The sequence below is a fragment of the Seriola dumerili genome, unplaced genomic scaffold (assembly GCF_002260705.1).
Source record: "Seriola dumerili isolate Sdu_G_001 unplaced genomic scaffold, Sdu_1.0 BDQW01000337.1, whole genome shotgun sequence".
Lineage (NCBI taxonomy): Eukaryota > Metazoa > Chordata > Actinopteri > Carangiformes > Carangidae > Seriola > Seriola dumerili.
The window spans coordinates 1,233,796-1,250,174 of NW_019174592.1; the positions used below are offsets into that span (position 1 = coordinate 1,233,796).

At 43.0% G+C, this 16,379-nt stretch overlaps 1 protein-coding gene across 1 annotated transcript in view; it reads left to right on the forward strand.

Moving 5' to 3' along the window:
• pik3cb (phosphatidylinositol-4,5-bisphosphate 3-kinase catalytic subunit beta) overlaps positions 1 to 15,102 on the forward strand; it is a 48,871-nt gene extending 33,769 nt beyond the window's left edge. Inside the window, exons 7-24 of the mRNA XM_022760480.1 lie at positions 124 to 291; positions 2,993 to 3,082; positions 3,184 to 3,438; positions 3,563 to 3,659; positions 3,868 to 3,998; positions 4,395 to 4,445; positions 5,289 to 5,477; positions 6,013 to 6,134; positions 6,462 to 6,605; positions 6,750 to 6,849; positions 7,314 to 7,510; positions 7,611 to 7,720; positions 7,910 to 7,988; positions 9,531 to 9,698; positions 9,790 to 9,913; positions 10,022 to 10,167; positions 12,767 to 12,899; positions 13,218 to 15,102. Of these exons, the coding sequence (XP_022616201.1) occupies positions 124 to 291; positions 2,993 to 3,082; positions 3,184 to 3,438; positions 3,563 to 3,659; positions 3,868 to 3,998; positions 4,395 to 4,445; positions 5,289 to 5,477; positions 6,013 to 6,134; positions 6,462 to 6,605; positions 6,750 to 6,849; positions 7,314 to 7,510; positions 7,611 to 7,720; positions 7,910 to 7,988; positions 9,531 to 9,698; positions 9,790 to 9,913; positions 10,022 to 10,167; positions 12,767 to 12,899; positions 13,218 to 13,355 (2,442 nt within the window). The 3' untranslated portion in view covers positions 13,356 to 15,102. The remainder of the gene's footprint in view (positions 1 to 123; positions 292 to 2,992; positions 3,083 to 3,183; positions 3,439 to 3,562; positions 3,660 to 3,867; positions 3,999 to 4,394; positions 4,446 to 5,288; positions 5,478 to 6,012; positions 6,135 to 6,461; positions 6,606 to 6,749; positions 6,850 to 7,313; positions 7,511 to 7,610; positions 7,721 to 7,909; positions 7,989 to 9,530; positions 9,699 to 9,789; positions 9,914 to 10,021; positions 10,168 to 12,766; positions 12,900 to 13,217) is intronic.
• Positions 15,103 to 16,379: the final 1,277 nt, after the last annotated feature.

A 16,379-nucleotide genomic window follows, 5' to 3' on the forward strand; every position in this document is an offset into this window, starting at 1 on the left:
AAATGCAAGTTTAACTCTGACATAAAGCACAGCTGTAAACAAGGCATCTAGCTTTTTCCATGTTAGGAAAGGCTAAAAAAATGCACATAGCTAAAATCCGTTCCTGTCCTGTCTTGTTTGCAGTACATCCGCACGTGCATCCAAGCCAAGGAGTCTCCACACCTTACCCTGGTCCACACCAGCACCGTCAAAGCCATGTTTGACAGGGAGATGTCGACCATCGGGGCTGTGGTCAGCCGCAAGTCCTCCAACCCCCCTTTACCGCTACCTCCCAAGAGAAGGGTTCCCACGGTGAGTACAGTAACCCATGTGGCTGCGTGAATGAATGTACTTTTTCATTCTGTGTTGTGGTGGTTTTGTCTGTTCTGTGAACAGTGATTTACTTACTCCAAATATGCAGGTCAGCTGATTCCTTTGTGACATACGCAGCTCGGACAGATTTAGTCATTTCTGAAATTGTCTGAACAAGTTATTTTTTATCATGGTCTTCACTCATGTAAATATGTATCTAAACTCATGCACCCAAATTTGATCAGTGGTTGTTTGACATCACCAGGACTAAAACTGCACATATGAAAATGTTCTCATGTACTCTAGATAAGAGTCACTTAATATCTGCCCGTGTTTACTGAGCCGTGTTCTTGTTTCACTAAAACAGTCAAAGCGTCGCAGTTTTATTGATTCACCGGCACAGAGTGAGGCAGGTGTGGAGGTTTACCAAGCAAACATGTGCTGGCAGCTGCCACCTGTCTTTTATGAGGCGGTGTTCTGAGCAAGCCTGCACTGTCCTGCCAGCATTTGCCACGTTGTCAGAAAACATCGCTATCTCCTCGCCGCTGCTGCTGCTGCTGCTGCTGCTGCTGCTGCTGCTGCTGCCAGGTGCACCGTGACATCACTCCTACATTTTAAATGTCAGGTTGGATTTAATTGGCCTTCGTTGGCGCGTCTCCTGGGGTTTTGATATCCTGATTCCACGCTGACTGTTGATGCCCCGGTGATGTGGTGGTTTGGAGAGTGGGTAAATCTTACAGGTGAAATGAAACATAACCACATATTCACATCTAATCATAAAAGTGTGAGAACCGTTATTTCATAACTTCTTCTTACTGTCTCCAGCTTATGATTGAACATTTTGGTTGGTTTACAGTAACAACAGCCACTAACTCCACCTCACTTCCGCATTTTTTCGATGACTACGTAAATAGTCACTGGACACGATGACTTAAGGAATTACAAAGTGTCACAATCACTGTGTATCATGATTTATCATAAAGCAAGGATTCTGTAAAATGACATAAAAACCTAATTACCCCATGACGCTTTGGACATGTGAAAATATTGGCCAGACAGTTGATAAGGTAAAACTAATAAGTTATTTCTTTGCCTTTATGTTGATAGGGAGAGAGAGAGAGAGACAGGAAAGTCAGGGAGGGAGAGAGAGAGAGGATGACATGCAGCAAAGGGCCTCTGGGTCGGACTCGAACACCCAGGCCGCTGCGGTTAGGACTAAGCTTTTATGGTATGCGCCCCACCAGGTGAGCCACCGGGGCACCCACACTAATAAATATTTCCGTCAATCTCTTGTTTGTTTTCCAGATTAATCTATTAGTTCTCTTGTCTCTAAAACGTCCACAAATAGTGAAAATTAACCGTCGCAATTTGCCAATGTCGTGTTTCAAAGCGTCAAGATTTGCAAGATCAACAGTCCAGAATTCAGACATATTGAATTGTCTAAGAAAACCAGCAAATACTCACATTTAAGAAGATGGATTGAGGGATTTTTTTTTTTTTGTGTGTGTGTTTTTGCCTTTATGAGAAAGTCGCAGTGAAGCGTGAGACAGGAAACATGGGGAGAGAGAGAGGGATGTGGAAAGATGAGGAAGCATGGATGTTGTGATTATGTGGTATGAGCTGTAGCCATTAGTCTACAGGGGCGCCACGCAGCTTTAGTACTTTTGACTCCAACCATTATCCTATTATCAGAATTATTGCAGTTAATCTTCTGACCGTTTCGCTATAAGAAACGATCTTTCATCCCTTCATCGTTTCTTGATGAGACAACGGTAACACCTCGCTTTTTCTGCTGCACATCTCCTGTGTTTACAGCTCATAATCACCTGTCAGGGTGTAAACTCCAATTAACAAACCAGATCGTGTTTCACAGGTTGTGGCGTCATTGTAGTGACTTTCCTATTGATCATAGAACTGATTTTACTGATAACTTTAAAGCCAGGAGAGAGGCCTCGCTTTACTTTATTGCTGCTTCTTATCAATTTATGTTTAGAGCCTCTGCAGTTAGAATTCCTTGACCCCTTATAAATAACCCGAGGAGACCAGGGCCACAGATGTGGTCTCTCCTTTTAAATCCTAAATTCAAACAACTGTTTTGGCATTTTGACCATCCTGAAAGATGGATAGTAAAAAGCTCAGAGTGTGGTTGTCTGTGGCGGGAAGAGAGATTTACTTTCAGGAAAAGAAGCTGTTACTGGTTGCTCTGCTGTCGTGCTGTGGGGAAACAAAGCGAGAGAAGGGAACAGAAGGACAAGGTGTTTTTGTGATGATACAGTACATGACGCTCTTGTTTCTGCCTGTACGCAAACTACAGTCTCACATCAGACAAGAGGCAAATTACACACACTCACATGAGTATTTAAACACATCAGCACACACAAAGAGAGAGGCAGCACACTACAGGAAGTGTGCTAGTTAGTCATGTTCGTAGTCTCTTGGTGTCATGTGATGCTGTTTGTCCTGCTGTCTGCTGACCCTCGCAAATCCACTCGGCTTGACATCAGAACGACCTGCCTGACCTCCCACATTTTTTTGTGTCTGTTGGTGTGTGTGTGTGTGTGTGTGTGTGTGTGTGTGTGTGTGTGTGTGTGTGTGTGTGTGAAGAAGCAGCGTGCTGGAGTACATATTTTTACACTGCATTATGCTAATGCTGTTCACTCATTGCAAGTCTCTCTGTCTACCTCTCACTTTCTCTCTTCAGCAAGTACAGACGTGTGTGTGGGACGTGTCTTGCCCATTTAAGATAGTCCTAGTGAACGCCAGCAAGGTGAACGCAGAGGAGACGGCTAAGGTAAACTCTCGCTTTGTCCACATACACGAAGCGGTTGCTTATGATCCTGTTCAAATTTGCCGCCCATCACACACACACCAACCCCTCTCCCACTCACCCAGGTCCAGGTGAGGGCGGGGCTCTTCCACGGCACGGAGCTGCTGTGCAAGCCGGCGGTGAGCAGTGAGAGCAGCGGACGCTCTGACCACACGTGGAAAGAGAGCATGCTGGAGTTTGACATCTCTGTCTGCGACCTGCCGCGCATGACCCGCCTCTGCTTCGCCATCTACGCCGTCATGGACAAGGTCAAGAAGCAGAAGTCAACCAAAAACCCGCACATAAACAAATACCAGACCATCCGCAAAGCAGGCAAAGTGGTAAGAATCACTACCCTGCTCTGTCTGCAGGGCCTGAAATGTAATAAAAGCTTCTTCAGTTTACACACATACTCCATCTTCACAGCATTATCGATAAATAATTAATATTATTAATGTGATCCAGCACTACCCTATAGCTTGGGTCAATACCATGGTGTTTGACTACAAAGGCCAACTGAAGACCGGAGATATCAACCTGCACTGCTGGTCTTCCTTTCCTGGTACACACACACACACACACACACACACACACACACACACACACACGATCACACACTCATGCTTATTTTAAGTCCACAGATATAATTAAACTTAAATGAGCTCGTCTAGTAATTGCCGCCATGCAGTAAATTCACAGCAACCAAGTGTGTTATCTGTGTGTGTGTGTGTGTGTGTGTGTGTGTGTGTCTGTGTCTGTGTGTTCCTCAGATGAACTTGAAGAGATGCTGAATCCCATAGGAACCATTCAGACCAACCCGTACACTGAGAACGCTACAGCACTGTATATCCACTTCCCGGAGTACTCGTCACACGCCGTCATCTTCCCTCCCTTCGACAAGGTCAGTCGTGGGTTTTTTTTTTTGTTTTTTTTTTTTACCAGCATCCAGAATAAGCTTGTAAATTTAAAACACATGAATAAATGAATTGTGTGTGATTGTACCATACTGATCAGAGACAATAGGATGGGACCTTTGTGGCCTTTTTTTTTTTTTTTTTGTAAACACTTGACTGCAGTTGAATTTGCCATCGCGGTGGCTTAGTGCTCTTCATAATGGTACCTAGTGATTATGATGAAGTGGCGGCTGTTAGCATGAAAGGATCAGGACGTGCTCAGCCTACTTAATACGCTCAAGCTAGCAGCGATGTATCAGTGTGTGTCTGTGTGTGTGTGTGTGTGTGTGTGTGTGTGTGTGTGTGCTCACTCATATATAGTGCTCACTCACTTTTTTTTGCAGATACTGGAAAAAGCTGCAGAGATCGCCAGAGCAAGCGACTGTGCACCCATGGTGAGTTGATGTACAGGACGGGGGGGGGGGGGATTGTGTGGGCATGCCCAAACACGATCATACATACAAGGGCAAAGCAGGTGAAAATACGGTGGCATATTTGTTACAGTAACACCCTCCCTATACACACTCTGATCACACACATACTGCAATTATACCCTCTCAAACACACACACACACACACTGCCAGTTTGTTAGTTTCTTAGGAAACTCATTGTTATCATGCTGGCAGGGTGTAGCAGAAAAAATATTTCAATCCCCATCAAAACTCTATCAGATTACTGGTGTGTGTTTTCCTGTGTCACTGCCCCTCATCTAAGAAACCCACTGCTGGGCGTGTTACAGCCAGTTATGTAATCCTGTGTTATGCAGAGGGCATGTCTGAACGCAGCCCTTTAATGTTGAGCTGTATGTGTGAAACTAGGATTATCACTGATTTACAAGTTAGTGTTTATTTCTTTTTACTGCTTGACACCTTGTGGTTCACACAGCTTCACTAATGCTGCTCCTCTCTAAAGGAAGTTTGTATATCAGGATCCGGTTTACAATTATATCATCGGCTCATGTGTCCATTTTGAATCAGACAACAAACAACTTGTCTCAAACAGAGACAATTCAGTGTTAGTCTTTGGTTTCTCGATTGTGTATAGAGGTGCAATCAAAACAGTTGATGAGAAACCGGCGGAGACATTGATACACTCCTGCCATCTAGTGGTTCTTTTCAGTAACTACTCATCTCCGTCACCTCATTACCTTTCATGTGCTGCTCCCTCTTCCAATTAATCTCCACCTTGTCTCTCCCTCCACATCTTCGTCATCCAACCGCTCTTCCTTCCTCATCAGGGTCGTGGGGGTAAGAAGTTCCACATAGAGCTGAAGGAGATCATGGAGCGGGACCCGCTCTCTCAGCTGTGTGAGAACGAGAAGGACTTAATCTGGACACTACGCTACGACTGTCGAGAGAATTTCCCTCAGTCGCTGCCCAAGCTGCTACTCTCCGTCAAGTGGAGCAAACACGAGGACATGGCCCAGGTTAGACGCTGTACATGCAGTTTAATAGAACAAAGTCAGCTCTTATCCATCTACAATCTGGTGACGTACAAGCTTCATTTTTAATACTGTGACAAGCTAAAATAAACAAGTTTAGTTCACATCTTTGTACTTTTGGATGTGAAGTTTTCTATGTTTATCTATTATTGTTTTTCTTAATATTGAATGAATTCTGAAACACAAAGAAGTTCATATTTTCATACTGTTCTGAATGTATTTTTAATACTCTCAATCAAACTTATAGATATCTACATTTTATACATAATACATACATTTTATACCTGTTTTTTATACCATGTCACTTTATAACAATATAATCTCAATATCTTTCAGTTTCAGCTCTACAGATTATATTTTGCATTGGTTGGAGCTACACTTTTGGTAAAAATGATCACTGATGGCCTGATGGTTTTACATCCACCTTTAGGAACAGAATATGTTTATTGCATTAAAACATCTTAAATGTTTCATAATCAGCCTTAAAATAAATTTTCAAAAAATTGAATTTGTGTTTCAGCTGCAGGCACTGCTTCAGATCTGGCCCAAACTAAGTCCCAGAGACGCTCTGGAGCTTCTGGACTTCAACTACCCTGACCAGTATGTCAGAGAATACGCTGTCCGCTGTCTGCGCGATATGAGGTAAACATGTGTCTCCACCCACACACAGACACATTATATAATACAGCACTTGTTATTCCTCTCATATTCAAGCTTCTGCATTTATATCATCCGCCGTCACCCACAACACCTTGCCTCAGCTTCCTCCTGTTTTATTGTATTAAAGATGACTATATGCATCAGTTACTGACAGTTGATAAAGCTGTGTTGTGTCTATTCCTGAAGAGCAAACTGGCACATACAATTTAAAATCCAATTAAATGATTTCAAATGACAGAAAGGTAAAAGCTAGAAAAACCACTCGTCATGCTTCCCTCTCTGATCCTGCCTTCTCTCTCTCCTCACCAGCAATGAGGAACTGTCGCAGTATCTGCTCCAGTTGGTGCAGGTGTTGCGTTATGAGCCGTACTATGACTGTGCCCTCACCCATTTCCTGCTGGAGCGTGCCCAGGGGAACCGCAAGATAGGACACTTCCTCTTCTGGCACCTACGGTATGTACAGACTTGTGTGTCTGGGGCTAACCCATGAACATGTCTGCACGTGTCTATTAGTATATTAGAAATAAAGTAAAAGAACTGGAGCGTCAGGGAGAGGTTTCTCGTGTGAACACGGCTGCTCTCTGCTGCCCTCTGCAGGTCAGAGATCCACATGCCAGCTGTTTCAATCCAGTTTGCCCTCATCCTGGAAGCCTACTGCAGAGGCAGCATCCCTCATATTGAGGTTCTAAAGAAACAGGTACGTCTCACACACTGTGCTTCTCTTTTATTTATTGTGTTTCACAGGTTGTTTGCCTCAATCCTCAGTTCCATAGCTTTGCGTCAAACTTTTACTCTACTAATCCCTGCTGTGGGATCAGAATAGCTGTGGTCTATTGTTAACCCTGGCAGGACTAGATTTATGGTATTTTTAGCTGGTCGCAGACACAGCACTGCCACCCTTTTGCCCTCCGACCTTTGCCCTCTACACTGTCGGTTCTGACAGTCTCTCCTCTGGACGCTTCCTCCCACTTCCTCATCAGCGCAGTCAGTTATCTGGCCACGTCCTGTTTTGAAGAGCATGCACACTGGGTTGGGATTGCAATGCTGACATAGCCCATTAAAGCAGAATGAACTCAGTTAGTCGTCAGTAACAAGGATGAATAATTCACACAGCGATATTTTGCTCCAACATTAACGTGGTCCATCTTTTGACTCGACCAGGTGGAAGCCCTGAGTAAGCTAAAGTCAGTCAATGAGCTAATTAAGCTGGGAACCACCAAAAACGCCCGGAGCAAGACCAAGGAGGCAATGTTGACCAAGGAGGCCATGATGACGTGTCTGAGGCAGAGTGGATACTCGGAGACTCTGTCAGACCTGCACTCCCCTCTAAACCCCAACGTCCTGCTCTCTGGCATCAAGTAAGACACTAATGTTCATGTGACGGAGTGTGAGAATCTCTATTCTGATCACAAGCTTCAAATAACTTGTTCTCCTGTACTTTTCTCCGTCTCTCTTCAGTGTGGAGAGGTGTCGGTACATGGACTCTAAGATGAAGCCGCTCTGGATTGTTTACAACAATAAGCTGATGGGGGGAGACACCCTGGGGATCATCTTCAAGAATGGAGACGGTAGGAGGAATAGAGGAGGCGACGGAGGGAGGGATGTGAAAGAGAAAAGAGGGGTGGGAGGAGTCGGAGGAGGGGAAGTTGTACTGCAAGGTCATGAGGAGGGAATGAAAACACTTTCCATTTTCTAATTTTGAAATAAACAACTTTTCTTCTTCTACTTTTTCTCCCTCACTCATTTTCTTTTCTTAGACCTAAGGCAAGACATGCTGACCCTCCAGATTTTGAGGTTGATGGATTTGCTATGGAAGGAGGCGAGTCTGGACCTCAGGTGAGTTTTGTATCTGTGTGTGTGTGTGTGTGTGCTTGTGTGTGTGTGTGTGTGTGTGTGTAAATGGACATACTGTGTCAAGCTGTTTGTTCCTGCTCTCTGTGGGGAAGGGGAAGCTCTGGTGGGGAGCACAGAGGAGGAGAGACACGAAATTTACCCCATGGTAGTTTGACCTCCAAACCTTTTACACCCTAGACATCCACACACACACACACACACACGCATGCACGGACACACAGTGCATTACATCCTAATCAAATCCACACTTTTGCACTGTTACAGACACTTTTTCTCTCTTGGTCATACACTGACACATCTGGAGCTGAGCATTACAGGGGTTTGTTTTGACAGTTGAGCTTGAAGACGGTGTTTCAGATTTCAGGGACGTGGGTTCAGAGTTTGAACACAGTGAGGGGACACTGAGATTAAAGGTAGGGACAATGTTGTTTCCTGCCTTTAATTTCTTGCGGATGTATTTTACCTCACGTTTCAGCTCTTGTTGGTCGTCTGTAGTCGTTTTATTCATTTATTTAAACTCAACATCATCATGGCATCACATCAAGCTGAGTAAGAAATGCCTTAAAGCGGATTTGGTCTCCATTAAACTTCTGTCAAACAGCAAACGAAATCTAGAAACTGGTTGTGCTGTGAGCGTTGGATGGTGGCTGCCTCGTGTAGAAGACTGTGGAGACTGTCAGTAAATTAGGACAGAAAAGGAAAGTTTTTTTTTTTTTTTTTTCAGGTCACATAATTCTGCACCCTGCAAAATGAACTGGCGCCGTCTTGTGGAAACTGAAAACAAGACGTTGAAATGAGCAAAGAAGAAAACGTATCATCTGTCTGGCCTGCATGTCACTACGTAATCACCATATGGTCTTCAGATCCTGTATTTCTCCCATCTGTCATGTCTTAACTCACTACGCACAGTGTGATATTGTATACTGTCTGACAGAGTGAATTGCATCCAGAGGGGTGCTATAAGAATCAACTTGTAAACAGACCGCAGCCTAATATCTTAATCTCCACAGAAACGCACACAAAGCTTCGTTTAGTCCGCCTGGTCAAATGACCCAAATCAGATTTTTTGCTTTCGTGTGGCACAGATTTCTGGCTCCTGTTTGAGTCACGTCTTTGGGGACAGTTTTGATTCATACGATGACAAAACTATGAAAAGAATAAGATACCTGTCACCACCACATCGGATGTTTATTACGGTGTTTTATGCAGAGTGTTTCAAGTGTAAACCAAATCAAATTTGCAATAAATAATGATGGATGTTGCCTGACAGTGAAACATACATATCCACAATATTTTCCTCAGGAAATGTAGACAGCAGAAATTGTGGCAACAATTGTGAATGGGGAAAAAGGGCTTGGTGAAGCGGTTATGTGTTCCTTGTGCATCATAAGCGGTTTCCATGTGTCTCCTTTGTCCTCCTTCTTTTTTTTTTTTGTCTCTACCCACCAAATACTTGGAATGGATCTGTTGACAGATCCAGTTGCTATCATTAAGCTCTTTGTTTCTCTTTCTGTACATCTGCAGAATCGTACCGTACGGTTGCCTAGCGACAGGTGACCGGGCCGGGCTGATTGAGGTCGTCTCTTCGGCAGACACAATTGCAAACATCCAGCTGACCAGCAGCAACGTGGCAGCAGCTGCCGCCTTCAACAAGGATGCTCTGCTCAACTGGCTCAAAGAGAGAAACTCTGGGTACGACGATGAACCTGCTGTGATCTTTGTCGTTTCCTCAGAGGTGCGAGTTCTCTGAACATTTTCTTACATGTATGTTGTGTATTGACAGCGATGCTCTTGATCGGGCTATCGAGGAGTTCACTCTGTCATGTGCAGGCTACTGTGTAGCCACCTACGTCCTGGGCATTGGAGACCGCCACAGTGACAACATCATGGTCCGCAGCACTGGACAGGTGAGACACACAGTGTGTTTGATCTCTATATAAATGATGCAGTCTCCATTTGGTTTTGCTCCTGGTTTCCATGGCGCTCACTGATTGTTTGGCTCTTTTGTCCATCAGCTCTTTCACATAGACTTCGGCCACATCCTGGGCAACTTCAAGTCCAAGTTTGGCATCAAGAGGGAGCGCGTACCTTTTATCCTCACACACGACTTCATCCACGTCATACAGCAGGGCAAGACGGGATACACAGAAAAGTTTGGCAGGTTTGTTCCGCCGTGTCCGTCTGTGTCTTTTCACTAATGCAGTCTGATATAACAGCTTGACTGTATCATCATTTTGAAGGCTGCAATTTGTGCGGCTGTTGACCTGCACTGCATTGTGTCGACAGTTGTTCCTATTATTTTGCCCACCCCGTCCAGATTTATGAAGGTAGGCTAAACAACGTGTGTGTATTTTACAACACACAGTTTTAGGCTGTCAATTAGATGTCTTTGTTTTGATCATAAACATGCACTTAACCTTTTTGCGCCCATGAAAGAAAACCAGCATAACAAAAATATGATATTATAAACAAGTATAGTTAGTCAGCATTTATAGTATTAATTAGCTTAGCTCATTAGACAGCTTTACTTTCACCTTCAATGTTTTACAGCTACAAAAGCTTAAAACCTGCAAAATTTAGCTCATTGTGAAAATGCAGAGGAACTGTTATACCTCCGTGTTTTATTTGTTAGGAGAGGGGAAGACGAGCATTACATAAGTTGCGGAATAAAAGAGGTTAAAAAAAATGAAGTGACGCTGGGCACAAAGCCTACATGTGGGTAAAGAGGGCATCACAGTCGCACCACAGCTTGTGCTCGCTGTCGGTGCAGTACCCTCTCCCACCAGCAGTAGGCAGTTGAAGCTCAGGCACTGATGAACACCGTCCCTGCAACTTTCAATGAGGAGAAATGTAACCATCAGCAGTGTCACAATTTACACACCTCATGTATAACCTGAAGGATCGAAGGGATCGGGATCAAATCTCTTTAATTACATCTTAATAGATCATTTAACCCCACAGTACTTCAAACATATTGACTCCAATGAGAAACGTATTGTTTTATGCAAAATTGATAGAATTAAATTCTAAAAAATTAAACCACTTATCAGCTTTGTCTTGTGCCATACAAAAGCTCTTGATTACATTCAAGTGCCGAGCTGATGCATTTTCTACCTGCCTCGTTGTCGAGTCTCCCTGGATCCGTAAATTAAATCTATCTGTCTTTTCTTTTTGATATATACACAAAAGGTGGATATTTTATAATAACTGCTGTTAACTTAATGCTGACTGATGCCTCAAGTGAAAATGTACAAAGTGAAGTTAAAGATCTTTTCTGTGTAATAATTCTCTGTCAACAATGACAAAGCTAATCTATTATCACTGATGTGATCACACAAGTTCAAACCTCAACGACGTGTTTCTGTGTTATTGAGGGTTGATTCACATCAGTACAACGCTGCATGTGCAAGGGTGGCATGCACAGGCTTCATTAGACAGCACAACCAAAGTGTACATTGTTTACCAGTAAAAAACAGTGACGTAACAAGAGATACAACTCATTTGGTGAAAGTGGAAATACCCCTGTGGTAAGTCTGTGTTGTTATGACCCACATACATGTCAGTATCAGCAGAGGGTAAACGTCTGGAGGAAGGTCCTTTGCTGCATCAACAGTTTCTGTAGTCAAAGTTACTACAGCTCAGAAATAATCTAAATGAACTTATAACTCACAGATGTGTTGTAAAGAAGAACAAATCCTTGGAGAAATAGCCGTCAGAGAACATAACGCTGGACTGTTAATGCTGGAGAGCTTGTTATGGTGAAATACGCTGACTGAGGGTCTTTAGTCATTAAATTTTTAATTGCACTGACTTTATATGTAATACTCAGTATGCTCGTCTGACATTTAAACTGTTATCCAACAACTGAGCTTCCCAGCAGGGTGTTGGTGAAGAGCAGCGTCTCCCGCAAGAGCTCGAAAATAATCCATTGCAATAATCCATTTGCTGTGTCAGCAAATCTTTTGTGTATGGGATGAAGAAACAGTACTCTGTGTACTACACAGTAAACATGAGTACAAATGATTTAGTGAAAACGGAAATACCCTGGTGGAGGCGTACCCACTGATCTGATGACCTACAGTACATTCAAAACAGTGAGTGGAAGTGGTGAGGTGTTTCCTTTATACCTGAGATAAACGTCAAGCTCAGTTCATCTTCGCTGTTCCTGAGAATAACATTTTTATATCTTAAACTACAGCTTTGATTTCGATCTAAAAAAGAACAAAACAAACTCTAAAACATATGAAACAGTTTGTAGTTCAGCTGCAATGATAACAGGGTTTTAATAAACCCAGAGGAAAAACAATTAGCAAACACACATATTGTGATTATGTAGGTCTGGGAGCTGATGCAAAAAAAAAAAAAAGATCGGATCTTCATTGTCCGAGCCTGAAGCGCCGTGAAACCACCTGCGCTGACAGAGTGCAGTGAGTCACTGGAAACATAAAGGAAATGTTTATCACCTGTTAGGATCAGAGTGTGGGCAACGTCATTTAACCAAGTCACCGATCAGCAGATATGTTCAGCACAAGCTCGTGACCTCCACTACCACTGTCTCCACATCAGAGGGGGTGTGGGTTATAATCATCCTAAAAAACACTGAAACAGTTTGAGTTTATTGATTGTTAGTTTTCCTCATTTCATTTTTCACTGGTGCACATATTAGTTCATGGTTTCCAGAAAGACGGAACAGCATAATGACGTACTGTGTGTGTGTGTGTGTGTGTGTGTGTGTGTGTGTGTGTGTGTCTCTGTCGTAGTTTCCGTCAGTACTGTGAGGAGGCCTATCTAATCCTGAGGAAGAATGGAAACCTCTTCATCACACTGTTCGCCCTCATGCTGACTGCTGGACTGCCTGAGCTCACCTCAGTCAAAGACATCCAGTACTTAAAGGTATCACACACACACACACACACACACACACACACACACACACACACACACTTTTATTGAAAAAGCAAACTAGTCACATCTGTTCATACTAGTTAAACTTACTAGGTACTAGGTCTGAACCACTGTTTCATACTTTTAGATCGAATAAAGACAAAGAGCACAGACAAATACCCTTAACTGGTTCCTACAAATATCAACTTTTTCAAATTATTATACAGTTAGCTGCTGTTTAACACATTCTGTGTCCTTTTCATCAACTTCCTCATTACTTCTTCATCCTCCTGCCGTCTTGACTAATCGTCCTCCTCTCCTCCCCAGGATTCTCTGGCTCTGGGTAAAACAGACGACGAGGCCCTGAAGCAGTTCCGCCAGAAGTTTGATGAGGCCCTGAGAGAGAGCTGGACAACCAAAGTCAACTGGATGGCCCACAATGTGGCCAAAGACAACCGCTCCTAGAGCAGCTACCATCCCTGAAGGGCGGGGGGTCAGGGGCCAGGGGCCAGGGGCCATGAGGACACGACGAAGAAGTGTGTGAGTGTAGGGGAGAGGACATGTGACAAAGCAGACAGGGTCAAATCCACCTATATTTAAAGAAGGGAATCTCGCAGAATATCCCACACATGAGCAGATTCACCCCCCCACATACTGTACTTACAGAGTAAGACCTACTCTCCGAGACAGTTCAGTTACCCTGCACCCTCACTTACTGCACCCCCTCCTCACCTCGCATCACTCTGGCATGGTGCCTCCTGAAAATCCAAATTAATGGTCTCGTGACATTTCTGTGGAATCACGGTGGGTAACGTCATTGCAAGTTTTGCACAGGCGCAACGGATGATGGAGCACACAGCCAAAGGAAGGGAACTGAAGCACCCACTCTGTCCACACTAAAGATGAACCTGTCCCCACAGAGCGGGCTGTCAACAAAAATCATGTTTCGGAGCGGCTGAGTTTTGTCGGACGGACTTGAATCAGTGCTTGCACGGACTCTGAACAGGCAGATGGTTTGAACACGCCCCTGAACTGTTTTAAGTACAGAGGAGATAACAGATGGGTGTGGAAAGGGCGGAATGGAAAAGACAACAAAAACGACCCCCACGTCTTAAAACAATGTGCACAACGCCCACAGGAAGTGCATCTTAACATTCTCGCTGCCTCAAAGTGTGCCTCAAAACTGCGGGAAGATTGTATTTTTTTTTTTTTTTTTTTTTTTTTTTTCTTTTAATGAGTTTTCTTTCGCCATTTAAGAATTTATCATGAGACTTCTATGTGCCAGACTACTTCACTAGTCCACAAAAAAAAGCTTGTGTGAGGGAAATAATGATAAAAAGCAAAGGACTGATGCAAGAAAAAGATGCCCTGAGCCTTTTGGTCCACTGTTTGGAATCTCAGTTCATTTGAACCATCGAACACTGGAATGTTTTTAGAGAGATGTATATGAGAAATTTCAAATAGTCTTTTAATGAACTAAACATTTTTATTTTTTTTTTTATTTTGAAATGACAATGTGCATTATTTCTTTCAAATTTATCAAATCAAGAGCATTATTGGACAAAGCGTGATCACCTGTGAGTTATTTCCACCCTACCTGTCTTAAAGTCTAAAAGGATGTCAGCCTTTTAAAGCGCCACCCCACTCATGCTAGCAACCATGACAAAATAAACTCACTGAGAAATAACTGATGCTTTTAACATGTTAGGACCAAAACAAAAAGCAAAATGTTTAGCAATTGTACTGTTTATATTGTGTTTTTAATGATCTGCTTCGGAATTGAATGTGCAAATATGTGCCGCTCTCTTTTTAAGCGTATTTGTTTTTATACAAGCAGGTGTGGGCGGGGTCTGTGGGCCTGTGTGGGCGGGGTTTCTCAGTAGGGACATTACACTGCAATGCGAAGCTACTCCCCCCCCCCCCCCCCCCCCCCCCCCATTTCGACATACGGTGCTCCTCCAGTATCTGCATCTTGTGTTTGATTTTTCGTGCAATATCCGAGTATATGACCCATATCTTATTATATTAAACCTTGGGCACAGGCCTAAGCCTATAATGGTTTTGTCTGTTGGTTTATGTGTGATGCAGCTGTGTTTCGCACCACTAGCCTTCAAATGTCTCAGACACTGGATATTGTCAAATGTACAGGCTTTTATTGTTTTGCTGGTTTTTTGTTTTCATAGGAGTTTTATTAAAGTTATTTTCCACCGCACTGCATTTCCACTTGTGGTCCGTTCACTGCTGGAGGTGTGGGTTGTGTGATCGTGTGCCCACTCAGGGCAGCACCATGGATTTTGTCTCTGATTTGAGAGCTGTTATGGGCACTTATTGATTCCAAACCAGAAATACATTCAGACCTATTTTTGCCTGCCTTATGCACAAGTTAAGAAAGTAGTGTTGTTGAAGAAAATTCCTATGTCCTTAGCTCCAATTTTTTGGGGGGGGTTTTTGTTTTCTTTTAATTCCCCCCTTTTGTTCCAGACACTGTGGACCGGTCTTTAAAGAATCACAGGACTCTTATATACCTGGTCTTTTCTGATCAGAACCACGGGACTCAACTACCTGGTCTTTCCCCCAAATAGAATCACAGGATTCAACTGCCTGGTCTTTTCTTTAACAGAATCACAGCAATCATATATACCTGGTCTTTTCAATTTCATTATTGGCAGTGAAATCTATAACAATTCATCAAGTCATAAGTTTTTAAAACTGTAAACGAGATGTAAATATAAAGTAGCATGAAATCAATATACTCAAGTAAAGTATCTAGAATGTAGTTAAGTTCAATATTAGAGTTACTTTCCACCACAGAATAAAATTGTCACATTATCCTCCAAGATACAGTATATTTGAATATTTTGTACTTTTCCTGGACATGTTATAAAGATGTGGCATTAGGCCATTTTCACAGCAGGCAATTTGACTTGACGAAACTCGCACGTTTTTACATTGCCTCTGGTGGCCTCCTATCTCAGGTTAGAATTAAAGGATATTTAGTAGGATCTTTGCACACACCGCCCTCCTCATCATGAAGCTCTTTTGTGCGTGGGCTTTTAATCATCTAAAGGGCACAATAGTACTTTTCTTTAGTGCCGTTCATATGACTCAGGAAATGTATTTCTTTTCACTCTGTAGGGAATGTTAACAAAGTCTCTGCTTTCAGTGATCATCATTTATTGATTCTCTTTTACTTGAAGCCACAGTCATCGCTCAGTGTGAATCATCTGTTGTATGTGTGTGGCTGTTGAGTGCAGTTACGTAAAACAGTAACCTGGTAGAAGAGTTATTCATAGGGAGTGTAGACACAATGACAGAAATCCTCTGTGGAAGGTGTAAACAAAGGACGTTAAATATCAAAATGAAAAATCATTTGAAAAGTAAAGAATGAATTCACGGGCAGTTAAGAATAATGACATGGTTACAAAGACATACAATATATCGAGCACTTTATTAGGAACACCACACTAAAATTGGGTAGTTCCTCCCTTT